This window comes from Galendromus occidentalis, unplaced genomic scaffold (assembly GCF_000255335.2).
Source record: "Galendromus occidentalis unplaced genomic scaffold, Mocc_1.1 scf7180000075430, whole genome shotgun sequence".
NCBI lineage: Eukaryota > Metazoa > Arthropoda > Arachnida > Mesostigmata > Phytoseiidae > Galendromus > Galendromus occidentalis.
In genome coordinates this window covers 49541-76867 of record NW_003803420.1, presented here as the reverse complement: position 1 = coordinate 76867, position 27327 = coordinate 49541, and the positions used below count along the sequence as shown (strand labels likewise).

General features: G+C 51.7%; 1 protein-coding gene across 1 annotated transcript; it reads left to right on the top strand.

Annotated features, from left to right (window-relative positions):
- Positions 1-470: 470 nt before the first annotated feature.
- On the top strand, positions 471-4708 carry LOC100908192 (osmotic avoidance abnormal protein 3). The gene is made up of 7 exons (XM_029110603.1): positions 471-806; positions 917-1107; positions 1240-1305; positions 1440-2287; positions 2484-4125; positions 4302-4436; positions 4542-4708. The coding sequence occupies exons 1-7, from the start codon at positions 602-604 to the stop codon at positions 4617-4619; spliced, it is 3165 nt and encodes a 1054-aa protein (XP_028966436.1). The 5' UTR covers positions 471-601; the 3' UTR covers positions 4620-4708.
- The last annotated feature ends 22619 nt before the right edge of the window (positions 4709-27327 follow it).

Sequence of the window (27327 nt, the reverse complement as noted above, 5' to 3'; positions counted from 1 at the left end):
TTCCATGAGTCTGCCGCAAGGCAGATGCGCCACTCGACCTGCAATGAGACGCATCTATTCCTCGTCATGCCGCGAGTCTCAATCCACCGTCGAACGAAGAGCTCCGCTCTATGATCTCAGTTCGGGTCATACACCCATCGTATGATCAAGATCAACTCGTTCGATTGGTATTATGCAGTGCGTCGGCCAAATGTGGCGATTCCGCTCGATCCGAAAGAGCTCGTCAGATGTTGGATCTGAATCGGCCATCCTGGATGCGGATGTCGCAAAACTCCCGAACTTCTCGCAATGATCCTCGAATCAATCGACTGGATCGGGAAATATGGAGTTAGGAGAAATTTTCGTCGACTCTGATGTCTCTCTCCGAGGCGAAAAAAATCGACGCAGTTCGAATTTGGCGCCAAGAGATCCTCCCTTCGCCGATATGTTTTTGAATCCTGCTGCTGGCGGTGTCCGGTGAGGGGAAACACGGTTGTGAATGTTGTGAAGTCGCCGAGGATATCGTTCGCGAGCGCAAAGTCGAACGTAGCTGTATTGACACAGTCCGTCGTTTATTGAGGCTTGAGTTCAAACCACCGACCGGTGGAACCACTGCGGGAGAATGCAGCGATCCAACCTGCAAGTCATGGTGAGGCCCCGAAAGCTCCCCGAGGGAGCTCAGAGGGGCCCCATAAAACTCGACAAATACGGTCATGAAATCGAAATGCTGAACAACATGTTCCAATACGATGTGGTTTTCGAAGAAGACGCCACCCAGGAGCAGGTGTACGAACGTTTGCGAACTGCTGTCGAGAAATTGGTGGAAGGCAAGTTATATCGATCTTCATCTTGACTCATGAAATCTTCACTTCGAGCTCATCTCCTCACATGACCCCTCCGAGACCCATAATTCTGACTGGAGTCGTGATTTATGCAGGCTACTGTGTCGGAATCCTGGCGTATGGTCAGACATCCTCCGGGAAAACCTACACAATAGGAACGAACGGCGTTGAGGAGTGCTACATCGCGAACCCAGGAATAATTTCGCGAGCAGCCTCCGACATATTCCGATTAGCTGTGCCTCGCGAAGAGACGACAAAAATAATCGTAAAAGTTACATTCATGGAGGTCAGTCCAGCTATTAATTTTCAAAAGACAGTCGAAGCAGAGACTTTCGCGCAGAATTTGAATGAGTTCCGACAATCAGGTCCGTGCGTACGCCTCCTCCCGAATTCAACACCGCCTTCAATCATCTTCCAGATTTACAACGAGCAAGCCTTCGATCTACTCCATGTGGACGACAAAAAGAAGCCCGTCATCAAGAAGGTGCGTCCATGTAGGCTATCGGCTCCAAGTCGACAACGGATCACGATTGAACCCGCTCATGGACCCGGTTCTAACCGACAGCTAAATATCCTGTATCGCACGTCAGGTCGTTCAATTGAGTTCTACATTCCTAGGTGCGTGACATCCCGCGGAAAGATAGGCCCAATGAGCTTGTGACAGACGTTGAAGGCCTCATTGCGGAAGAAGTCGTTTCGACGCAGGGAGTGATGGAAGTCCTACAGAAGGGCTCAAAAAATCGGCGAGTTGCCGCAACGTCGATGAACGCTAATTCCTCGCGATCGCATGCTGTATTCACAATCTACGTCGAGCATTTGAACGACGAAGGTGAATCCACGCTGGCATCGACCCCGTATCTCCAACTCGTCGACTTGGCCGGGAGCGAAGTACCTGAAGGCGATAAAATGACCATGAAAGAAGGTGTGAACATCAACAAATCCCTCTCGGCCTTGGGTCGAGTCATCATACAGCTGCGTGATCGGTCCGGCCACGTCTCATACCGTGACTCAGTTCTGACGCGAGTGTTGAAACCTCTACTGGACGGCAATTCGATCACTACACTGATCGCATGTATTTCTATGGAAGAGCGGAACGAGGCTGAGAGCAAGAAAACTCTCCACTACGCTCAGCAGGCGAGAAAGATTGAGATCTCGGCACAGAAAGCTCAGAAAGCGATCACGCGGGAAGAGTTCCTCAAGCTTAAAGATGAAAACCGCAGGCTCAAGAAGCTCTGCGCGCAGCACAATCTGGAAATGGGTGATTTAGAGATGACCATAATGGAGATCAAGGAGAACGAGACCAACCATCCCGATCCGGCGGCGAAAACCGAAGAACTGATCCAGCTCATGCTGAAATATGAGGCGACTTCGAAACGGAATGAAGTTCTCCAAGAAAGGTGCGGTCAACTCGAGCATTTAGTCGAGATGTTCTCGAAGAAATTCGACGATCCGGACTGCAAGAGGCCGCGGTGAGTTCACCATTCATTCGTCATTTCTTCATCCTTATTCAGCCTCCCGTAAACGGAGAGACGCTCCGATTTCCGGTATAGACCCTCGTTCTTATTCCCTGAATTTCTTTTGACTATTCGGTCTTCTCCAGGATTTCAATGATGCTCTAGGAGGGAGTTCGTTGTTAAGCAAGCATATATTTCGTTCGAACAGGAATACAACTTATGACGAGAAGGAGAACGATGACGTCGACTCGCAGAAAGAAGACGGCGATGAGGATGTTGAGCCCCGCGATGACCTGCAGAACGAACTGTCCATCGTATCGGCCCTCACTACTCTGGACAAGGACTATGACGAGCACTCAAACCAGTTGAAATACTTCGTCGAAATGCAGAAAAAGAGCAAAGAACTCGAGCAGAAAGTTCTCGAGCTCGAAAACCAACTCGAGCAATCCGAGAAGGAGAAACAAATCACAACTAAGCAGATGAATTCCCCCAAGACCTCAAGTGTCGATTTCAAAGAGCTCCAGAAGAAACTCGATGTCCAGAGCGAGCAGAATCGGCTGCTTCAGGAGAAGTTGTCCAAACTGAAGAAAGAACTCAAGCTTTCCTCTGTGAACAACGAGACCATTGAGAAATACAAGCTGAAGGTCGAAAACATAAATAGGGAGCGCGTGAAGCTTCAGAAACTGTTGAAAGAACAGAATAAGAAGTCCCAAGAGGAGATCAAGCGACAGAAAAGAGAAATGATCGCTCTCCAGCGCCAACAACAGAAACAGGCATCCGAAAGGTCGAAATCGGATGCGAAACAGGCTGCGGAGCGGAGGTGCCAGCAGCGGAAACTGGAGCAAGCCTTGGCAGCTAAGGACCGGCTTGAGATGCTGCTCAAGAAGAAAACGGACACGAGCAACGCGAACAAGGGAAAACTCGACAAATCCAAGATGAATTCCAGTAATACGTTCAATCGAGTAAAAGAACTCGTCGACGAAGAGGTCATCATGTGCGCGACGAGAGCCACAACGCAGTTCTACATCGACGACTACACGAAACAAACCCAGGCTTTCGAAAGTCGTATAAAAGAAATCGAAATTCAATTCGGCGAAAGCGATCTATCGGGCGAAGCCAGGAGCGAGCTCATGGTTGAAATGCGGGATCTCGTCGAGAAAAAAGCGAACGCCCAATCTGTGATCGATAAAAACGCAACCAATAACCGAAGCGGAGACGCCACGAAGTTCCATGAGAAATTCACCACCGTCTTCGAGGCTCAACTCGCCATCAAACAGCTGATCGCGAAGTGCGAAATGCTCGCATATCAAACGGCTCTCTACAGGGACGATGCGGCGACCTTGAAAGAACAGCGCGCCCACGATCTACAACTACTGGCGGATACCGAGCATCAGAAGCAACTCGTCGAGGAGAAGTACGCGGCGTTCCTGCTGGAAGCGGAAAATAATCGCGACGATAACGAGTTCGAGAAACTCTCCAAGGAACTACAGGTCAAAGAGTCGATGATCAACACACTTCAGACGAAGCTGTCTCAAATGAGCCAGGGAATAATGATACCAAGGTCCCCGTTCCCGACATCGCGACTCAAAGACGCGAAGAGGCGCCCGCTCGCCGACCGAAGCGTGGTCCACAGGAAGATCGAACATCTGCGGCAGGACTTCGTGGATACTTCGACCCTGTTTTCCGAAGACGAGCAGTCGTTCGTAGACAACCCTCGAACCGATCCCGACTGGACGGAGAAGGGTCTGCACGAAAGCGGCAACAGCAGCTCGAATCTGACGCGGAAACGCAACACAGGGAAGAGCTCCTCGGAAAACGCCGAAAACGAGATGCCGGCGAAGATGCTTAAGGTAAAATATCACCAGAGCTTCGGCAGATCGATCATCAGAATCTTGTACCGCGAGTGAGCTCATATTCAATGCAATGTCGTTTTAATCAAAAATTTGGCTGGGGCACGGCGTGAGTGCAATCATCTTGATTCCCCCCCCCCCCTCGATGGAGGACTGACACCGTTCCTTATTTGCAGCGACAGACCTCCGACGCGGGTTGCCGCTGTGGCGGCGGGGAGAAGTCTTGCATCAAGTGCAAATGCACAAAAGCTGGTTTCACGTGCTCCAAATTTTGTAAATGCCTCGCGTCTTGCAGCAACGCCCCCACCGACGTGAGTTCGCCTCCGCTTATCCGACAGGTTGTCTCCCGGAGCTGACGACCAGAGCCTGATCCGGAGAGGGTCTTGATTAATCGAACGAATTCTCTCGATTTCTAGGATGACGATACAGCTCAGAAGATCCCGTCAGTTATTTCGACCATGGTTCAGTCAATAGAAGGACAGAAATTGTATTGAGCCCGATGCCTCCTCCGCGTAGTGTGGCGGATCGACGAGGAGAATGGATCCTCACGACAAATTCTCTGGTCACATCCTGGATTCGAAGGACTGACGAGTTCGACATACTGGACGAAAATTTGTTCTTGTATATTCGACTTTATCTTTGAGGAAGAAATTCAAACCCTGGTGCATAAATCTATTCCTAACTCTGTCTCGCTCGCTTTTGGTCTTCAAAATCGTTACCCGTGTCGGGAAGCGATCTTGCTCGAAGAGATGAGGCCGGAGTGCAATATGCCGCTTCGATCCGTCGCGAAGTATCCGCCATGGATGCGATGGATCTCCCCCATGGGGAGAGAGCGTTATCAATCCATATAATATCTCTTCAGGCAGGATAACCTCCCGTAGATCAAGCATGGAGCTCTTCACCCTACGACATCGAACGAGTCGTTCTCGGGTCTCCGAATCGGTCGAAAATTCGGATCTAAGCTACTGGTTCATCCGCGCCAGGAGCCTTCTGAGTGAGTGGAGCCTCGTGAGCGAAGGAGATCGAGTATTAATTGATGGAATTCCGATCCTAGCCGTCTCAAGGTGCGCCCAGAACTCGCGGAATAGGGGGGGGCGGTCACGGGCGCGAATGGCAGCCTCAACGGTGGGGAGAACAACTAAGGGCATACATTATCGTCAGTGAATCCAACGCGACGTATGACCGAGTGAATCGAACGGCCTCGACAGCCCATGCAGATTCGGGAGAACATTATTCACCCCAAGGGACGGTGTTGTATCGCGCGAGAGATGAATCGGTCGAATCCGGCAGCTGGCTTCCCTGAGATAGTGCTCCTATCCGGTTTCCGCGGGAACCCCTTCCTCATCGGGCGGATGCCGGAGTATCGCTCAGGCCTTGAGCCATATCCGACCGGATCCCGGCGGGCTTACCATGCGCGCTGAAGGCCCCAGAGGCACGGAGCTGATCTGTCGCGAGGTCACCAGGGGAGAATGCAATCAAAGGAATTTTTTATTTCCTGGGAAAAGCCAAGAAAATCGCGGATTCTTCCCTCGGGAGTTTTGCACTATTCCATCAACTCATTCTGAACTTCATAGGGAATGTACGGAGGGGCGCTCTGCTTTTTTTTTCTGCCCCATTCAATATGCGTTCATTGCCGCGGAATCGCGTAGGCTCGCAGCGAACATCCGTCGGTTCTCCTGTTCGAGAAGCTGTAAGGTTGTTTTTCCTTGCTGGTCTACCACAGAACCGCAGAGATTCTGATGACTGATTACGTCCTCTCTCGACACGCGCGCAAGCAATGTCTCTGTTTGTTACTCGAACACATACCTAATGGCACACTCGTGTGGGACACCACGAGATAGCATCAGACGAAAAGCACCGACAGAGCACTCGGAGCTGGAGTCAGAGGTGAGAGATCCCCCGATTCAGTCTGGGACGAGCTCTTTGTCGCTCCAGCAGCTCGAAACAAGGCGGATAGGAACCCCGAATCGACGCAAATTTCTCTTTCTTGTCGTAAATGAAGGTCTATGTCGTCCAGGCGCAGTCTAGGAAAGGATATGCAGGCAAGCCTGCTGTTCCATGAGACTTTTCAAGTAATCTGGAGTTGGGGCATGGCCCCGCCGGGCTTTGCGCATCCACGTCTTCGGAAAAATTACTTACCGCGAGATCAGTCACGTCTGATTCTAAGAGAGCTCTGAACTAAAGATGCATGGTGCGGTGGAACCATCTGAGAGAATACCACGGTTGCGACCTTCTTCTGAACACCGCCGCGGAGGTGGATCGAGCGGCGCTCCCGGTCGAGCTCGCGATTATTGTCCTCGATAGCCATTGCACGGCAATGCTTAGGAGTGTCGGGCTTTTTGGTTGGAGTGCTGCGGCCGTAAACATTCGTCTTGAATGCTCTCGGAGCGTCAAGTCGCTGGGTAGTGAAAACTTTCGTCCTGAGTTGTTCATGAAGGCGCAGAGGTACTTACGGTCTCGTTTCTTCTCAGACTGACGCTGTAATGATATTCAAAAGCGGGCGACCCGCGAAAAAAAAGGATTTTCGCAACAGCCTGGGAAGCGAAGTTCTTCGGACATCTCGACAAATCGGCGCGCTTGAGTCCCACGAGAAGCGAAATGTACTCACTCAGTAACTTCGATCAAAAGAGGGCTCTGAACAATGATCCCTGTTTCGCGGCCTGCTCATCCTAATCGAGTCCACCATCAAGAGTTCATCCAGTGAGCTCTTCCTCTTTCGCATAAATTCTCGACGCTAACTCTCTGTCATTTCCCCCCAAACGCCCAACCGCATTCTGGAGGCACGTTGAACGCATGCAGTCCATCTTCCAAATCGAAGGAACAGGGGGACAATGCGGCTCTGATGCTGAGTTGGCGTAGGGATGCTTGAGACGATCTCGAGACTCACTCAAGATGAGTTCCTCATTCACAGGCTCGGTCAGATGTTGATCGATATCGTGATTTTTGAGATACGCTCCACTCTGAAGCTGACTTTCTCTCGGAAGAATGGAGCTGACGTCTCCATAGAATTCTGAGAAGTCCGGAGACTATGGTTAGCACGCTCAGACCTCAGGCTTCTATTGTTGGGCTCACCTTCGAAGCAGGCATACTCCGCATCGGACTGGTGTGGGACTAGGCTTTCCTCTGCCGCGATGCTAAATAGCAGGCGCCCTCGAGTCTTGCGAGCGGTGAGGAAAAACGATCAGAAGAGGAATTGAACTCCACTTGTGGAAGGAGTCCACAAGGTGGCGAGCGCACCCCATGCCACATGGTCTGGTGTCATCTTGCCGCATTCGTTTTAATCCGATAATCTCTCTCGAATCAATAGCTCTCCTGCCCGGTGGCGGGCTTGAGAGTTTCTGAGCTTCCAAGTTGTCGAATCGACATGCCCACTCGAGCCAGAAAAGACCCTCTGTGAATGAATCGATTTTCTCCTTGTCGTCGATCGCGCAAGTCGACCGCACGGCCATCGGATATACGACTCTCGAACCGGGAACGAGCTGGAGCACACCGAGACCTCGCCCCCCCCCTCGCGAGCCGTCAGAGATGGTTCTATGAGCGATTCCAACGACGTTTCCGATTCTATCCGAGAGCAGAAACTCATCATGGAGATCCGGGGATCTCGGAAACCGTAATATAGACCGAAACGGGATGAGCCTTAGACAAAGGCCGTCCCTGATGAAATTCCTACGACTAATGAATGCTGTGCGTGATCTGAGCCACGCTTGTGTCTGCCTGTCTGACTGATAAGTTTTGCGGAATGTTGAATGCACCAGTGAATTCGCGAGCTCTCGCAATCTGTCGGAGGATACAATCACGAAGGATCCCGGAGGTGCCAGCTCCGGGAATCGGAAAATATGCCCATTGCCTGATTCACGTGAACAAGAGAGATTTACGGATCGTTCAGGACGTTCTCGACTCCATGCGGGCAGCGAAGTCGAATCTGGTATATAGCCGAGCCCCGGTATGTTTCAGAATAGGCTCACGCCACACGGAGAAGCTCGCCTTAGGTCGGGTCAGGGTTGAGAGTCGACGAGACAAACTTAGAGGATTCAAAGACGTTTATTGCCGGAGTATGCTTTCTCCTCCGACCTTCGCACAACATTCCATCTCGAAATACAATGGCGACTACTCCTATGTGGTTTTCCCGCGTGCCGGATGTCCGCCGGTGACGTACGCAACTCACAATCAGACCCGTAAACGAGCTCGAGTGCCGACCGGGACTGTAAAAGCTGCAATAGCCGGACCGAGCTCCAACTCTGAGCATAGTGCAGCGTCAATACTACGACTCCCCATGGAGTGCAATATACGGTCGGCTAATAGAATAATGCCAACAAGGGAACACCAGGCTTAGATCCGCTAGGAATGATGTGTCAGCCTAGGGATCTCCGGGGCCCAGCCTGTCTCCAGCTCCGTCCTCGCAGCGCCAGCGGAGTTCGAAGCAATCGCTTCAGTTCCCCTCGAGGATGAGCTCGTGAAATTCTTACGATACGAGATTCCCTGGCGTCCATTCGTCCTTGGGGCAGTGAATTGTGGGGATCAACTCCGAATCACTTCTCCATAGAAACTTCATCCTGTTTACTGAATGATTAATGATTGTCTGAAACTTTTTGAAGAAGTTATTCTCGAAGTAGGGCATGCTGGGGGCGCCCACGGCCGACGATATTTGCGGGGAGCAGAAAGTCCCCAGCCGGGATGTGCTCTTTCAGTTTGGGGTAACGTGCTCTCTCCACGAGGTAGATGTTCCCTCTCCCACGGCGGTCTCGGTTCTCCATCAGTGCTGAGGCCGACTTAGTTCCACCTGTGGCTGCACATGACTGCCAGCATCACTGGATACGCGAGTGACTCGACGGTGAATTTTCATGCAGTCGGACGTCGGAGTCCGAAGAACGCCCAAAAATTCGCAGGACGGTGAGCTCTAGAGTCTCTCTATCCGAGTTTTCGGGAGCGTCGTGGGAGAAAGATTTATCTGGATGCTGTGTACACGGAAAATCGAGCCGGATTTCGCGCCGAGAGGAGGCGAAGCGGATAATCGAGGGACAGGTTTCTCACCGCCCCCCCTTCCCCCCTAGACGGGAAGGCGGAGACCGGATGGGATTCAGCTGGTCATGAGCTCACTTATTGATCATGTCCCCTTTCAAGGCGGGTCTCTCCACTGTCCTCCACTCCCTTTCGTCGGGGGCGTGCAGCCTAACTGCGGGCAGATCACAATTATATCGTTCATTGATTCGGTCATTGCGTCGATGGACGCGGTTTTCCTCCCGGCGTGGTCCTCCTACAGCTCATCCGTTGGAATGCCGGTTACCCAGACTCTCGGAATGCAAGTTTAAAAGAGGGATCCCTCAAGGACTATCCCATCTCGGAAAAAGCTGTCGGACTCTTTGACGGGATGAGTGCCGCAACCCATGAGCTCCTCTAAACTAATGTACTCTTGACTCCAATCGTCGGAGCAACACCTGGAGAGTAAAGCTCAGGACATCTCAAAGTTCCCTTGCCAGACAGTCTCCCCGAGCATTCCAGCGGCAGACTTCCCAAGAGAGAAGAAGGAGAACACCACAATCTTGTGCGGACCTCAGTAGCATGAGCAGGGCAAAATAATAATACGTCTATCCGAACTAACGCAAGACACGGTGAGGACGCTCAACCACGCGTTCTCACAGCCTATGTTTGTGGAGGTAACGAATTTCAAACTCTTTCCTCGGAGGAGCTTAGCTGCTCAGAGTCTAAACGTCCACTTCGCTTCATCGCTGTAATCGTTTTAAGCCTTAGGGTCGTCCTCAGAATATTTCCGCGAGAGCCGAGAGAAAACTTGAGGCTTAGCGCCAAACAAACAAGCGAGGAAACATCCCGCGTCGTACCATGGTCCTTCTCGACGGTTTTCCTCTCGGAGTCCCAAATCACGTATCCCGGGAGACGCCGGAATTCTGCCCCGGAATATCAAAAAAATCGTATATCGGAGAACCTTCCAAACGGAAGAGCTGCGGACATGCGGAAAGTCTACGATAGGACAAGGCAAAACGAAATTAATGACTCTACCATTCGAAGCTGGTAGAACGACTCACACGGTAAAAAGAGTGAATCCTCCTCACTCAGTCGGAAGCTCCCCTGACCGAGATGGAGATGGCTCAGGGCCGGCCATGAGACGCTTCAACCGGATGCCAGTGGGCTCAAGGGTTTCCGGACTGATGAAACGTGTTTCAGGAGAAACCTCCCTGAGAGTTGGCGACACGATCGTCCGGAAGCCCTGACCGCGTCGTTGCGCAAGCGCAGAATCTGCTTTCGCGCTCAGTGATGGTCGCCAAGTACTGATTCCTCCGAAATCAGGAGGAGAAAAATCCATTGTAGAGAGAAGATATCCTCGCGAAGCGGGGAAAACATTATTTTCAAATGAGAAGTATGAGCTGGGGAATTCACGCATCCTGAGCGATCAAGGAGGAGCTACGCGACGGTTCACCTCGATCTGAGAGGGCGGCACGCTTCCCAACCACGTTGGGAAAACCGTTTTTAGTGGTTGGATGGAACGTGGAAATATGAAGCCGAGTGGAAGCCAGGCGTTGGCGGCGATGCGGCGCCGGAGTTCTATGACGTCTTCGAGTAATTTAGTCAATGCCACGACTGGGATATTACATGTTACCGGATGTAGCAGGAGTGATTACCGAACGTGGGAAAAACTTCGGAGCGAGAAATTCCGCTTCTGTGATAGAGACACCCTGAGCCGCCGGAGTCGACAGTCGAGAGACGAGTTCTGATATCTCAAGCAAATCTGCCCCAGGACTTGAATCTTGGTATAATTTATCATGGAAACAGGAGTATGTCTCAACTTTTTTACTCAAGCTTTGCTCGTCTCCTCGCTCCAACCTGGTATTCTGCTTTATCATCTTGATATTCCTACTTACCTGGCTGGCGTTCCCTCATAGAGGGGAACAGTCTCGCAAGAAACGACCAAGATCCTGCTGGAATCATGAGATTTCCTGGAATTTTTATCAGTCGTCTAAAACTCCCGGAATCGAGGGCGATCATGAAAACGGAAGAGATCGCAAAAGGATGCGAGGCTTAGATGCGTCGCTCCTCTTGCCGCGAGCAGAAATATGAGTGTATCTACCGCATTCGTCAAACATCGAACAAGCTCGAGAAAACATATTTTTCCTCGCATGAGCTCGAGCTCTAGAGGGAAAACTTTCGCTCTTTTGAATTGCTTCATCATCGGGCAGACTCCGCGCATCCTCCGCTTATTTCAGACCTATCATCGCGGGGATTTGAGAAGGAACTCGACGCTCGAGGGCTCGGCTCCATTCACGTGTCGAGCGCGATGGGGGCGTGGCGGCGCTTGGCCAGAAACCTGTGCAATATCCTTATACCTCGTCCGACTGAAAGCGGAACTGAGCACAGGGAATATGAGTAGAACTTCATGCTCTGAGGGAGACGAGCTCAGAGCCTTCGGAAAGCCAAAGTCTCCCACGAACTTGTCACCGCTGCAACTTCCATCTTAGTCAGACTTATTCATCAGACGGAAGGACCTCGGTATCCATTAGCTAGATGCGGCCCGCTTGCTGCGTAAAAGTTCCCTGGAACTTTCCACGGGAAGTGGGGGAAAAAATGGGAACCGAAGCTAACTCTCCGGTAAATCGGTAGAACACGGCTGCTCCAGGACTCTGGATATTGTAGAGAAAGGAGTAGAGCATGGACCCTGATGACAGTCGCTGAGAGTCTGTGGAAGAGGGTTCAGGTCTTCCTGGCTGGTCGCCGAGACTCTCGATTTCCGCGGATGGTCTTCACAGAATTATAGTCGAGGAGACTTGAGGCAGTTTTCCTCCTTTGATTTCCTGACTCGAACTCCGGTTTCGAATGAGGACCGACTCGGCCACTCAGATTTGTCAGAATTCTGATTTTGACCCCATCTCGTTGGAGATTAAACGACCAGAGAGTCCTAAAATCTGCTCCCGCCGTAGCTCTGAGTGATCTACCGGTACGACTCGTTGACGCCGTACGGATGGAGTGACAGCTGTCTGCGTCGGAGAGTTGAAACTTTCGGGAGGGCTCGAAGGCAAATGCATTTGAGCGCTCGCTGATCCACGGCCCCGCACGAGGGAATTACTCTTCACATCACGTCAGGCTTCAACGGCAGAGCGTTGAGGCACGCTCCGAGCTCTACGCGCGAGAGCTCCGAAACTCGTCGGGTACTCGGCCCGAGATCGATTTCGACGTCGATAGTTTCAGCTCAAGTCGTGTAGCAGAGAGTATTAGCAGCTTAAGAGGAAGAGTGTTGCCCTTGGGAAGATCTTACGCTCGACAGGATCCCTCTACTTCAATTTTGAGTTAGCGAAGAATTCCGATGAGCTCGTTGGAAGTGACCGAGAATTTTCCCGCGGAAATCACCTGTGGGAAAATTCTGGATATTTCCCCGAGCGGAAGTAGATTCGCCAATAGGTTATCGATTTGGGGAGGGAGTCCAGAAAGCTCGAGGAACTCGTTTGATTTTCTCTGGGTTGCGTCGGTCCAAAACAATACGTCTTCAATAGCGTTGGAAAAACTCGGCTGAAGCCTCCGCCCGCTGTTCTTGCGATTCTCTCTCCGAAGGGGGATTTCAACAGAGGTTCATTCAATATGCGGGAAATGCGCTCACGGCGGTGAGAAATCCTGGGACAGATGCTGAAACACGGCGGAATCGAATAAGTCAATCGCTGCGCTGCAGTCGGTGAAGCTCTCTGAGAAGGTTCGTTCGAGGTTTCTTGAATCATACGCCCAAATTTCATTTTCTCTGGGTGGCGCATGTCGCTGCCGCTCCTTCTGGAGACAAACCGGGAAAACAAGATCGACGGAACGCTAGCATGGGAGACAGAGAGGAATAAATAAAGCAACGGTGCGGAGTGCTCGACGAAGACGTCTAAGTCGATTTTCTCGGTTCCGATGCGGAACGAGATTTCAAGGAGCAGGAACTCTATACCGTATTAGGTTTCGGAGCCGGACGAATCCACGAAAATGTAGATCCTCAGGCGTATCCAGGCAGGTTCCATAGCGAGCGATACTCACGACGCTAATTGGTGCTCTGACGTAAGCTTGGACTCTTGCGTAATTCGAGTGAAACTTCTCATATCTGCGAGGCATCAGATGTGATAATCGTTTCCTGGGATTATGAGGAAGCTTCCTAATCTCCAGAACTAGTTGATGATGGGAGCATTGTTTGAGATAAAGTACACGTCGGAAACGACTGCGGACCTCTTCGAATGTAAATGTCCGATCGTCCAGAGAACTCCGTAATTCAAGAGGGCGTGGGAAAATCTCCTCGCGATTGAATAGATGTGTCTGAGATTCAGAACGAGGGACCGATCGCATCTCAGGACCACTCTCATGGTGTTCACGGTCCCTCCGGCTCGTCGGCGCGGCGGCCCGATCGCTCTTGCTCCAGCTGAGCCCGGTTCCGATTCCTGTCGGGATTACCGGTCGTATATCACCATGTCTCGCCTAGACGGTGTCCACTCAAAGAAAGAGATGCGAGATACGGCGTGAGATCTCCGTTGGACACATGGGAGATCTCGGAAAGCTCTATATGTGTATTCACTGCGAATGATTGATATATCGCCCACACGTCGCGGAGAATTCTGCATTTCGCAAACCATTCGGATATTTCATGCCGGTGGGCTCACAGGGCGTAGTGCATAGGTCAATGCTTCCTTACGCTTTACAGAATCTGGACGAACACGGCTGTCAATCCTCTCCGAACGAACATCTTCCCTCTCCGGAGCGGAGCTGGTGTGTTGTCACCCGACGACTAGTTGTTGTTGTTACCACCGAAAGCTGGCTGCCAATCCTTCTTTTCGCCCGACCGCGTGTTGAATTACAGCCAATAAGTTGTTAGGGGGCGCTGTGTGGAACTTCAGGACGCCGGATATCTCTTGGTCCGGTGGCCACCCTGACAAAGCGAGCTGCTTTCAGGCCCGTCGGCTTGCTGAGCGAGTAGCTGGCTGGTCGCCTTTTCGCCTGCCTGTTCGACGGGCCGGCTGACACTCGTGAGTGAGTGAGTAAGTGGAAAGAGAACCTTGTCCATGAGCTCCGTTGCCTAGTTTCACCGCTGATTGGGACGATCCATGTGACAACAAAAACAGTCCGATGGAATAAAGTGTACTCGAACTTGTTGTAAGTGTGCTGACTACGATTTCCGCCAATTAGGCAATCGAGGTAAGCTTGACATACTCAATCTCGGGATCCGAGGGCTTGCGCAATGCTCGCTCGGCATAAGAACTCGGTCTTACACTATGTGTCTGTGTGCTCCATCCGTTCTCCTAGAGGGTTTGTTGCACGTCATTGGGTTTTCCTGGCAAACTCCAGATTTTCTTCCCTGAAGTAATCGGAAGCTCTACCGTAGTAGCTGCGTCTCGAGCCTCGGAGACTCTCGTCGTAGTGAGAATCCCTTGAAATGCGGACGTCTAGGCATCTCACCCTGGGGAATATTCACGAACACCGAACGGTGTCTTCACGTCTCGTTTACGGCGGAACGATTATAGAGGGACTGCGATTGACTTCCATGCTGATAAGCGGCGGAGAGTTATCAGGTCAATAACGATAATGCATCTGTAAGAATTCGAAAGGGAAATCAGCGAACTCCTCGAACCGGGAAACAGCTGTTCCGAATTTATTCGATCCGAGCGATGCCGACGCATTGCCAATACGCGAATTATTTTCTCCGAGAACTATATGGACTTTCCTCTGAATGATCCCGCACACAGATAGGGAGCGATGAGAAAACCGTCAAACTTGCATAAGCTCGTCCTATCGGTCGAAGCGATCATTGTCGATGACAAAGGAAGATTCCGGCGAGTTTCTCCGTGAAAAATCACGCATCAATGACAGCGTCGGACTCACGTTATCTTCGAAGGAATGCCCGCGAATGCGCAAATTCCTGTGTCTCCACGGGTTCCATAAGACGATTTTCGGAGTATCTCCTGACCGCCATGAGAGGTCGCTTCGCTTGCACAGATCGCTCACATCGTATCGAGCAATGCTGCCCGGGTCTCAATCGGTGATTATGGCTCCGCAACGCTCCATATACTCTCTTGACGTTCGCCTTAGTTGTCGGCTCGAGTCAACTCGATCTCAGGGCTCATTGATCCCCGCCAGAATATGCCGAAGTGAGGATAGGAGAGGATAAAAGAACACGCTTGCTCCGGTTGGGAGCTTTTCGCTAAAGATCCAATGCTCTTCGGAGAAGCGAACGATTCCCATCAAAGCTCACGGAGTTTTCTGAATACATGCGGTGTTTTACTGTATCGATCGGGGATCGATCGTTGCTTATCGCATCCGGCGAGATTGCTTCATTCAATTTCGCAGCGGCATTCTCGCTTGATGAATGGGCACGATCGGAAACAGCGAACTCTGACAACTCCTACTTTCGGTTTCACGGGAACTGAGAAGCTCGAGGAACGTTTTCAGAAGATTCAAACGTCTGAAGTCGACTTTCGTCTGATCGCTCTCGTTCCGAGCTTCCACACAAGTTACGGAACCTAGCGGAGAAGTTACATCACGCATAGCAAGGACGCTCGACTCACCGACCGACCGGCCGGCGGGCGAGCCGTTCCAGCCGAGTCAAGTCAGTCAGGCAGGCAATCCAAGGCAGCGACAGCAAGAGCGAATAAACGACTCTCGGCAATCCATAGCTGCGCGTCCCATTTCTACCGAAACTAACGATAGTCGTTCGGCAGGCGAAAAATCAACTTACATCGCAGCTGTCAGCCGCAGCAGTGAGGAAACACATTTCATGTGACTAAGTAAAAGATCTGTATCCGGCTTTCGCGTCATCCGCCGTTGGACTCCGCGCGTCCTGTCAGGCGGGGAATTCTAGGTCATCTTCAGCGATATTTCTTCCGGATATATCTTCAGACGGAGAACCCGCCGGTATGCCAAATCCGAATTCTCGCGCTAAATTCGTGTTAGGAACATTGACCGCAAATATTTGACGGAGCTCACTCTGTTCGCGAACTTTACGGGGATCCTACAGCAAGGAGCTCCTCCACAGTCGGGATGATCGCGGAGTCTCATAGATAAGCGACGAAATCCTGGTCAGATATCGGAGTAGACCCTCCCGCGCTGGAGGTCGAAATCAGGATTTCGAAAGAACAGCTTCCTCCGTCGGGAGAATCCCTGCGGGAAAACGGGCTCAGTGATCGTTCCGGTCACGATCGGATCCTCCGAAAATCCTCGATGCGGGACGGAGAGCAGTTGCGTCAAAAACGAAAAGTTTCTTCGTACGGATGGGAGTAATTCACTCGAGATGATTCAGCGGGATTCCAAAGACCAAGATTGGACAATCAAGCTGTCAGATTCCTTAGTGCTCATCGGCACAGGTCAAGTTCCGAAAGTGTTCCTCCGACCGATTCAGCAACTGGGGCGCCGGATGCGCCGCGCTCGCCTCGCCTCATGGTTCTGAATGAGGTCCGGGTACCGGGTACCCACTCCACTCTCGGGGGATCAATACCTTCGGTTCATCTCGCAGTCCGCGAATGACGTCCCTTGAGAGTCAGACGTTAGAGTACGCGAAGGGATGTATGGCCGAATTCAAGATCTGACAGCGTCGGCGTATTCACGCGTGTTCCCCGTCGGCTTCGTCTCCCTCCGAAACGATGATGCGAGCTCCCTCGATTTCTCAGCCGTGGCGGCTCTATCACGGAATGCATAGCTGGAAAATCTAGGCTTCTCCAGGATGAAGAACGCCATGGAGAATGAAAATAGTGGTTCGTGAGCTCATCTGATGCGGCGGCTTGTAAAATCGTCTTCATCGATGAATGACACCCCGACTGTCGAGTGGAGAGGGACCTGAGCGGTCGGTCACTCGAGCTGTTGCTCGTACAGTCTGCGGGTGCGCAGGCTCGATATCTATACAATGGAGCTCCTACTTTGGATTCGCGGAGAGTTCCCGCAGGTTCCATCATCTCCTAGAGCTTACGCTCAGTCCATTATGCCATGGGCTCCTTTTCTGACGGCGGAAGTCTTTTCTTAGAGAACCGATAGCCGCTGACGTTCCCGAGCGGGCTATGTATCCAGAAATCTTGGAAACCATCCACCGGAAGCTACTTATGAATCATCACTATCAATTACATGTCCAGTCCTTCGTGAGATATTCTCAGCTGGAGAAAACGCACCGCGACCATCTTGGTTGATCTCCCGTGAAAGTACACGGGCAAGTGGAAAGGACTCTGTAACGGTAGAAAAATGAACCGCACCGCAAGAAGCTCTGTCCGAGTTCCCTGCCCGGCGTCATCGGATCGGAACCGCGGAATTCGGCATCGAATAGCTTCCATCTGTTCGTCCGGCCGCTGTGAAGAATGCGTGGGGGCGAAGATGGCTTCCCTCCTCGAGGACAACCGGAATTGATTCTGGCAGGAATGACGTCCTTTGGAACTTGGCATCTCCGAAGGTTCGGACCGTCACTCGCTCAGATTCATATGAGTCGATGGATGGAATCCCGTGAATTGAATCATTCGATTTACGGAGCTCGACTTCCCATTCCGACCGAAAGTTTCCGATTCTCGGGGGCCGGCCGTCCCGCAGGTCACCCCAACCACCGTGGTCGGTGCAACCCATCTCGCTCCCGCATGGAATGACTACCAAATGTGCTATTGAGGAAATTCCACACTGTGAAAATCCGAATGCCGTCGAGTCGGAACGAACGTGAAATCGAAGAGCTGTAAACACGCGTTTATCAAACGCTGTTTTGAGTACGCTTGTTGTGCACAGCGTCGAGAACGCTATCACGTAGATTCCGGCGCATGATATTCCGTCCGCGTTCCGCTTATCGTGGACGGCATTGGCTTTTGCAGCCTTGAAGAGTATGGACATCGGAATGAATTTCATTCGATTCTGACTGCTGCGTCAGATCCAACCGACTTTTCAAGAGGCCATATATTTGATTGAAGGCGAAAATCCACCGCTGTGGCTGGGACGGTAAGCCCGAGGAAAAAATCTCTGAAAAATTGCTGTACCGCTGAATGCACCGGGAAACTTTCGGTGGCACCGTCCGCGGAAAAAACAAAGTGTCGGATTTCGCGTAATGACACAATCTCTTGAATTTGATTTCCGTCGGCGCCGCTACGCCAAGCAGTCAAATGAGCCGAGCGCATAATTTCACTTGAATGCGCCCGTTCCACTTGTGTTGTGAACTTGCGTGCGATAGACTAATTGAATATTTTTGTTAGTCACCTCGTGGTCATTGCTGCAATCGAAGCCTGCCGAATATTGGAAGCAGACTCCGCTCAAGAATGTAATAATGTCTAATCCGTTTCCTACGATTATCATGGGGGGTTTCGCTAATCTCGCTGCTCGTATGCATTCTTGGTAAGATTCTGAGGTCAATTTTAAAGAGAAAGTCTGAGAATTGAGAAGGGTATAGGCCTCAGGAGCTTCCCGGGTGAAAGACTTTCGCCCCACGGTCCCAGTCGTCCGTCGTTCCCTTCATGGATTCCCGGAATGGCCCCGGAGTTTCAAGCAGGGGACCGATCGTCTTGAGCTTCGTTCGCAAATTCCCTTTTCGGCAGCTGTCGTGAAGCCGACGCATCATAAAAACATGCGGTTCAACGCACCATAAGTCTTGTCAGTATGGTCGTTACATAGCGGAGCCGAGAAACTAATTAGATTCCCAATCCTGGTCCGCTCCTCACGGGTCTCTCTGTACACCAAGGAGTGAGTCACCGGGATCTCGAGGTCACTGCTCTGAAACGTAGAGTAAACGCTCGCCAGAGAATGTGTCGTGCCGTTTTGAGATTCATGTCCAAGGAATGTTTATTGAAACCGCAGGGTCAGACACGAGGATTCCTCCGTATCGTCCAGAGATCGTCGTTGCGAACAATATTCGTTTACGCGTCTCTTTGATCGGCGAAACTGGAAATACATACTTACCATCCCTTGTTTGAGACATCCGATATCCCGAGTTTCTCTCCAAGACCGGATCCTGCTATTCTACGTACTTCGCTGTGCGCCGCTGGATTGAACTGGCGCGACTGACTGGAAGCCATCGATTCCCCACGCAGGCTCTTTTGGATCTCATAAATGACGAATCTGCAATGACTCCGAAAATAGCGATCGCTCAGTCAGAGCCGGTGATGGGTTCTTCGGCTTTCAGGGGGAAACTCGGGAAAAACAAGATTCGGGACGGCCCCCCTCATGGGGATTCAGCTGTCTAGAACGCGGATTCCAGCGTCCCTTAGGAGCCTGTACCCCGATCAGGATGTCAACCATCTATGATACTTCTCGCTGCGGTTCATCTTTCTCGAGCAAGTTTTCTTGAAGTCCGCAACAAAGGGGATCGTAAGAACAATCGAGAACTCCTCGAAGCGAAACTTCCGAGTGGAATGAGTCAATCCGTCAGTTTTTCGTTATTGACTAGGATTCTTCCTTGAGAATGGCGTATTTCCCGATTGTTTGTCTCCCTATTTTGGATTCGATAATTTGTCGTGCTCCGTCGCGCTGATTGCCTCGCTTGCACTCGGGGAGGACAATGCTCTGAGCGGAAAAGCGCGGACCGGGCTGTAAAACAATCGCACCGCTGTCTTTCGTCTCCGCTTCTTCCAAAATCTCGGCTTGGTACCTCCGAGATGAAAAATAGGTTGAGAATGACCCTCCTCTCTGTTTTTTACCACCAACGCATTGAGATTCGACTCTCTGAATCTGATCCCTCACTTGATCTCTCGTCAGACTGCGACGGGAATTACCCAACATTTGCGAAGACTGCCGACTTGTAGGACTCCCAGGCCCGCTCTCATTCACCAGCAGCAGCAGCAGCCTTTAGTGCCATCGCATGTTGATGGGGACTCGCCTGAGCCGGAAATATCTCGCGGAATGATACAGCGATGCTCATCACCAGAGCGGTAGAAAGACTACACCTACCTGTCGGTTGTTGTCCTTTTACGCTCATGTTCAGGCTACACGTGTCAGTTTCTGAACATTTATTAGCAGATCTAATTTAAACCACCCACGATGGACGAGTCCATCCGGAATTCTTCCTCCCACAGATACACGATTCTCACTTTTCTGTCGTGGCTTTCTGTCGATATCTGTGCGCGATGAACTCCCTGGTGAGTGACGATGGAAAATGATCGGATCATCGTCACCGTCGCGATTTCTTCTGTTTCCGGGGAATAGGTCCGTGCTGTAACGTATACGGACTTTCTGTGGGGAAATGCGCGGAAGCTTCCTGAATGTTTTCCCCATCCGTGTTCTTCCAGACTCTCCCGAACGATGAAATTTCTGTTTCGGATGTTTTTTAAAACCTGGAGCTCGCCAGCACAATGAACGCGAGCTCTAGGCTTCACAAGTGGACTGGCCAATGCGCATGAGGAACCTTAGTGCGGCCTGTTGTCTCCTTCCCGCGTTCGATAGAAAATCACCCCAACCAAAATGTTTATCGCCCACGTCCGCGGTGTTCTTTTCGAATGAGATTCCTCGATTCTCGTCGTACCCGTGCCAGGGACCTGTGTCTTAGCTCCCAGAATCAATAGCCGAATCATGGCGTGGAAGATAAGAGCACCGAATCTGTAGTGGAGGGGACGGGCTCCTTTTGATAGCTAAGCCGGAACGAGCTCTATCATCAGCTATTCGCGAAGAGGAGCCAGAGCGTCGTGAAAACGAATCTGATGTCAAACGTTTACTTTGAGAAAACTCCGGTACGGGGAAAGCCGAGTTCCCGTCTGTGAAATGAGAAATAAGTCCAATGTGACTCAAAACTTCCGATGGTGGAAACGTTGACTGATCGAGCGAACGAATGAATTTCAAGCTCTTCCGACTTGTCTTTCGATACTGCGGTCCCCGTCATCGATGACTCATGCGGGTTTGCTGATACGCTCACAGAGGGCGCCAGTGGTATGGTTTGTGACAAAATACGTCGGGATCGGCCGCCTGAGTGACTGATCGACAGATGCGTCGACTTGCACCCTGATGCGGCACGAGGAGTCGGAGCCGCGCATCGCTGCCCCGTCAGCGTTACTAACACGCGGAGCTCTCCATGAAAACTAAGAATCGTATTGCTCGATAATTTTCGATCCGCATCCTTCTCATCTGCGGGGTGAAAATATTTGAATCCGCTGTTTCCTCTCGAGAGACAGGGTTCGCTGCATGAGATCTTCTCCGACAGATGCACGGAGAAAAATTGGAGAGATTTTGCGGGGAGCACGCGCCATGAACCGCGGTTCCGGCGAAACTGACGTGTGATATTGGCCACTCTTCGACGAGGACACCCTGCGTAACGTCGCGTTGACGGTCGCATGCTTCTTTGTTGAACTCCGTTGTAAGCAGGCAGAGCTCGTGACTCGTTTTCCTTCATAAGAGGGAGTATCAGGAGTGGGCGTGTTTTCGTGGAGCACTTGTTGTAGCTCTTACCGCTCTCTCGATGTTTTGAGGACTCGTTCGCGAACCTTTTTTGGGAAGTCCCGTTCGCGAAGTGTTTTTCTTGGAAGCAATAATAATATTGGCGTCATCAGGTTCCGACGAGTACCATCTTGCTCTTGGCGTAGTTTGAATAGAGCATTAAGATTGATTCACGCTTACAAGTTCCGAGACTTTAGTCTGTCGTTCGGAGTGATGATAGTAACGGATTCATTCGTCGGCGTGGTCAACTTATGACGGTCAGGGACCCATCGGGACGCTCGAGCTCGTTTCCATGAGGAGAAAGAGAATGAAAAGGCCCTTCTCCCCCCTACGGAGTTGGAAGGAGCACGAAGCCCTGGGCGTGGTCCTGGGTGGAACTTGGTAACCCATATTTGAATCTCGAGCGACCCGGATCGGGATCGTGTCGGGGAGCAGGAATATCTACCTGGAGGCTCGAGAACCCGTGCGGAATTCTCCCTACCTCATCGGGCGAATAACTCCGAGGGGAGTTATTATCGAAGGGCGAAGAAACACTTGGAAATGCCGGAAGAAATGATCAAGCGTGAATGAAATAAAACGGAATCAGGCTTCACTCCGAGGAATCCTTCTTCTCCACTCTTATCCGCCCGTGATGTAATATGCGCAGATTCGAGCCATTGGGACCATCGCAACAGTTCTGCCGGCGATGATAAAACTACCCACGAGTATTTTCGTGTTCTTTTCGAGCAGATAAGGAGTTGTTTTTTCTTCCCAAATTCATCAGCGGCTCTGGCTGACCTTAGATCCTCAAGTGCGGATACTCGAAATTCGTCTGGGCTATAGGTAGGAAAGCAGAATCTTCGAACTACGTCGTGAGGCCAGTCAACTCTCAAGGTTGGGCGGCCACTAGTTTGTATGCTTTGCTCGATATGTCTACGCATGCCTCTTGATGTCTGTCTATCCGTCGACTTGCGACGCAGACGTCATTGAAACCTTTTACGCCAGACGGTATTGTCAACGTTTCCATTAACAAGCACCGAACCGATCATGCGCAATGTAAACTAGACGTCCAATGTCCGCGTCGACACATGAGAAGCGATCGTCCGCCGGACTCGAGAAGCGTTCGGGTGGCACGCGTACTCGTTCAGATGCTCAGCCGGGATCAGAGCATCCCAAGTCCGAGTTCCTTTTTCGGGCAGATCGCAAGAACCCGCGCTTCCAAATCGCGAATTCGAGTACACTTGGAAGACATGGGAGACCATGGAGAAGTCCGTCCGAATGGGAGCGAACGGGGTACGTTCTCGAATAGTCTCAACGACGGGCGATACGTTGATTTGTTCCCATGACCGTGGACCTGCTAGAGATGCTGAGAGATCTACTAGGATCAAATAACGTGTTTCGGAACAGCTCCAATGCACATATGTATCTCGTTCGAATTGAGTTCAAAGAATAGCTATGAATAAGAGAGCGCTTGTCTTCAATGACAGGTTCCCAGTATGAGTCGCAAGCTCTTCTCGGGAGACAGAATATCTGCGTAGGAACGACGACGACGACGACTCAAGATGACGTGATTGTCCACTCGAAGGAGATGAGATGCGTCGCGCTTTTTTCTCAGTCAGACATCGGCGACGTTCGCACGTGCTAGAGTGGGGCGTTGCGGCACATTAGGCACCCTAAAGGAACTTCAAGGGCCGAGCGATGCTTGAGCTTCCCTGCCATAGCCTCGGAATCGGTTCCAACTCATTCTGTGGACTGTTGGATTAAGTCGGTCAAACTTCGCTTCCCGAAGGAGGTCGAACGCAGAGGTCACGAGTCGATGCTCTACGATTACTCGGCGGATTCGTCGCGTCAATGGTGCTCGACCCTGTCGTTGAGGGTATCATTTTCCCGTGACTTTTCGTCTGCCCCTCGATACGCACCGATTATATATGTATTCCACGGCGGGCAGCGGAACTCGCTCCTTCAGTGATAATTCGCAGTGAATAGGCATAAACATCCGCATTTACGACGGGATCGACGGCTACCTGTCCCTGAAAAGCTGCTTAGGAGCCATGAATGTGGAGGACCGGGACAAGGCCGCCTGACAATACGCTCGAGCGGGCCGGGGCATCCATTGAGGAATTTACGATTGCCTTGTCGACATTGCCGTTTCCGACATCGGAATGCCGACGCTCTCCTACGGATGAAATGCATGCCGGTTGGGTATCTTGCCGCGACGACCGTGCGCCCTATTCGCCGCGACGACCGTGCGCCCTCTACGCCGCGACAGACAAGTCGGAAGCTCTAGATAACGGTGCCCAGGATCCGTTGATCGAAGAAAGTTCGACGGTTTTCCAATCTCCGAACGCATCCCATCCGTGAACTCCGAGGGCGATCGGCAGCAGGAAATCGATCAATTACAAAGTCACTATGCTTTGATGTTGACGATCCGCTGTGTCATCCTCTCGGTGAATATGCGGCGGGCCCCGACGGTTTCCAATTGCCGGATCGAGTTCGACGTTTCACGTCGAGACGCTGCGAAACATTGACGGCAATCGGATTGGAACGCTTCCGCACGATTAGTTCGCCATCGAGCGAATGCCAGCGCCAAGGATACGGATCAATTGACGGCAAGACCGAGGCGCTAAACGTCAGAGCAACCACCGGCATCATCATCTATTTGGTCAGTTTCCCCGCACGTCGTCAGTCGACGTTTCGGCAACGGCTTTTCCAGTCCTCGAATATCTCGTCATGCTTACGCCCGATTCAAGATCAAGGGCTACCGGTCAATGCTCTTAGGTTTTGTGGAATTTTGTTTGTACCTTTAGATTGGATTGGAAGCGAAATCAGCTCAAGAGCTCAGATGGCGGGCTCCGGAAATCTCCTGGTATTCTGGGCCGGATAGAGAACAGACGCGTTCTCATCCTATCCCGTCATTCGTCGATGGATCGACCGTGCTCTTGAGAAATCCGAAGCGAAGAAGCCATCCAACCGTGGGATAGGCCGCTAAGTCTTTGGTGGTTGAAACCCGTGCAAGAAATACGTCAGAGCCTCTATGGAGACCGAGGTGCCAGCGGAAGTTCCCGACGATCAGATCATATTCCCCTTGGGCGCTTGATGGCATCGGACTCGGGGGATCCCCTCCGCTCGAAAGTTCTCTCATGCGAGGAAAATGTTGACATGACCGATTTGACAACCCCGAGTCGCCCTTCCAGGGAGAGAGCATCCGCTGAGGGATCACCAAGTTTCGAATAATTACTCCTGGATGCCGTTAGAATGCTCTCCTGATTTTCCTCGCGACGCCTCCTCCGTACGAATCACACCAGCTCCTGCATGAATTTCGGCCTTCGCTCGTTCGTACTCTGCTCAGAGAAGACGATGGAGACCTCCTCGTCCTCTCGAAATCCCATTCCCATTCCACGGGCGAGTTGGGAGGATCCAAACTATAGGTGCAGAGGCGTTCCCCAGTACTTGGCTATGCTAGCCCAATGCCTCGGTACGGCGAACGAATGCTAATCTCTCGGAGAAAAAGTTGTCCATGCGAAGTATGCTGCGTTTCCCGATAATGACGACGACACTGGGCGAAGGTCGACCCGTGATCGGACTTTGTTCCTCCGACAACCGACCGATCGATCGATCGAGTGAGACCCACATTGCTAAATATTCTCGCGTAGAAAGAAGTGTATGTTGGAGGAGGGGGCTCAGATTGATCAAGATACGACGGAGTTAGATCTCTTCTCATCTTAGGTGGAGTGCGGTCCCCCTCTCTAAAGGTGGAGGTCGCCCCGTCGGTCTGTCGGTCGCTTCGGGCCGCGGCCTGGTTTGCCGTCGGGTCGCCATACCGGCACTTGAGCTCCGAGCGCGGGCACGATGACAACTCGGAGATACGATCCCGAAATTCGTCGAGTTCGCCACGCCAACTGAGCCCAGAGTCAGACGGTACCGTCGGGGACGACATCCATTGAAGTCGCTTATCATTTGGGACAACGTCGCGTCGACGCAATGACATCACGTGATCACGTGGCACTTGAAACTCTCAAAGAGCGACAGCCTGAACGGCGCGTCGTCGTGGAGAGAGATGCCATGCTCACTTCACGTTGTTGTCCGCGATCTCAGTCTCAGTTCAGCAGTGGCAAGCGGAACATGTCATTTGTGCCAATCGTGAACACGCGTCTCAACGTCTACTCGGAGCGCCCGCGGAGACACTCGTCGACGACTTCTCCGAGTCACCTGGTCATTGAACGCAGATGCCACAGCCTCTCGGCGTCGCCTTCGAAAAAACTCGGATCTTCACCGGTGTCCTCTTTGTTGAACTCTCTCCTCAAACGGAAAACCTCCAAAAGCCAGGAGCGCCGCGGATCGTCGGAGGAGGACTCCTCTGCGACGCCACAATCGACCGTCCCCGGGGTTGAGCGGTCCAAGTGCATCGACATTCCGCGACCGATTCTCAAGGTTCCGAATTCTCACAATGGATCACAACAATCGACATACGAAAGCGACGAATCCGTGGAAGATGCCGACGCGTCTCCACAGAGTGACGGCCGAAGTCCAAGACTGCGATCGGTTTCCATCAATGAAGTTGTTGAAGTGCTCCGCATGGAGGATAACACAACGTTCCAGATAGCTCTCGCAGACGACCGACCGGATGATCTGCCCCTCATTCCCACGTAGCCTCGACGGTGGTGGTGGGAGGAATCCCTGAATCTAGTCTGTGATCACATTTACGTGACGTCTGCAGGCGGACTGCCACTCGGAATACGGGGAAGATCTCCCTGCTCGGACGTCGGACTCCCAGAGAGCTTTGTCTACAGCTGAGCCGTACAAGGGTTCGACTATATTTATATGGAAAATACACGAATCACTGAAATAAAGAACTGTATAGATACATATAGATTTTCCGAGTTCTCTTCATTCTCCTTGCCAGCTCAATCTGAGACAATGCGCACTGGAGTTTCCGTCGACATCGTCTAAGCGCGTTTGTTTCTACGTATAGGACAATGTTTCGCAGAAACGTGTGTCAAAGAGCTTAATTGGACTAATGAACTCCTGTGTTGGATTAGAGGCGTGCGACTGACGAGCGAAAGCCCAACAAAAATATTGCGCAGTGCTCTGGACTGACTGAGTGAGAGCACTTTCTCATGCTGTGGTGAATTTCCCGAACGAATACGTGTAGGCGTGACGAGCGAGAAAAGGACCTGCTACGAGCTCTCGGGTTCTATCTATTCAGTATGCTTCTCAAGCTGCGACTAGAAAAGGAATAATTCGTCGATTTTTTTTCCAAGGAGAAATCATGGCGGCGGTATCGAGTGAATTTAATTTCCCCCGGGTTGCTCTTCAACAGATCGATTCTCCATTCAAGCTCTCCTGGCGTGCATCTTGCTCCCGAGCTTCCAACGTCACTCCCTCAGGGGCAGGCCTTCGGGGCCGAGACGGACGAAAATAAGATTCCCCTCGAGCCTTGCTCGCGATGTCATCAAGTGCGCACAAGACTCGATTTCGTGTCCGTACAAGTTGATGCTGGCGTTGCTTTTTTTCAGTGCGGTGACACGCCCTGCGAGCTTTCGCAAACGGGAGGGACAAAGTTCACGTCGGTCATCGAAATCGACACGCCACGACGATTCTGAGCTAGTCTGCTCTCGCGATACGTTGAGTTCGAATGACGAAAATTCACGGCCGTTCTCGACGCTATCGGGCTCCTAAAGTCCGGAGCGTCCGTGCGCGTGTATAATCGAAAAATATCGTCGGAAGAGGGAACCATCGCCAACGAGCGATCCTCAGTCAGCGTCGACCCCGCAAAAAAGAATGGGAAGGGCCACTCGACCCGTCAAGGGAGTCGGCCAAGGAAACCTAGTTCGGGGCCAAGCGACCGCGCGGGCAGCCATTACCGCCGTTTGTTTCGCTCGAAGTGATCAGAGC

Coding starts and splice junctions, on each gene's coding strand:
- LOC100908192 (XM_029110603.1), top strand. CDS start 602: ATGCAGCGATCCAACCTGCAAGTCATGGTGAGGCCCCGAAAGCTCCCC. Junction 807..916: donor TGTCGAGAAATTGGTGGAAG/GCAAGTTATATC, acceptor TGATTTATGCAG/GCTACTGTGTCGGAATCCTG. Junction 4,126..4,301: donor TGCCGGCGAAGATGCTTAAG/GTAAAATATCAC, acceptor CCTTATTTGCAG/CGACAGACCTCCGACGCGGG.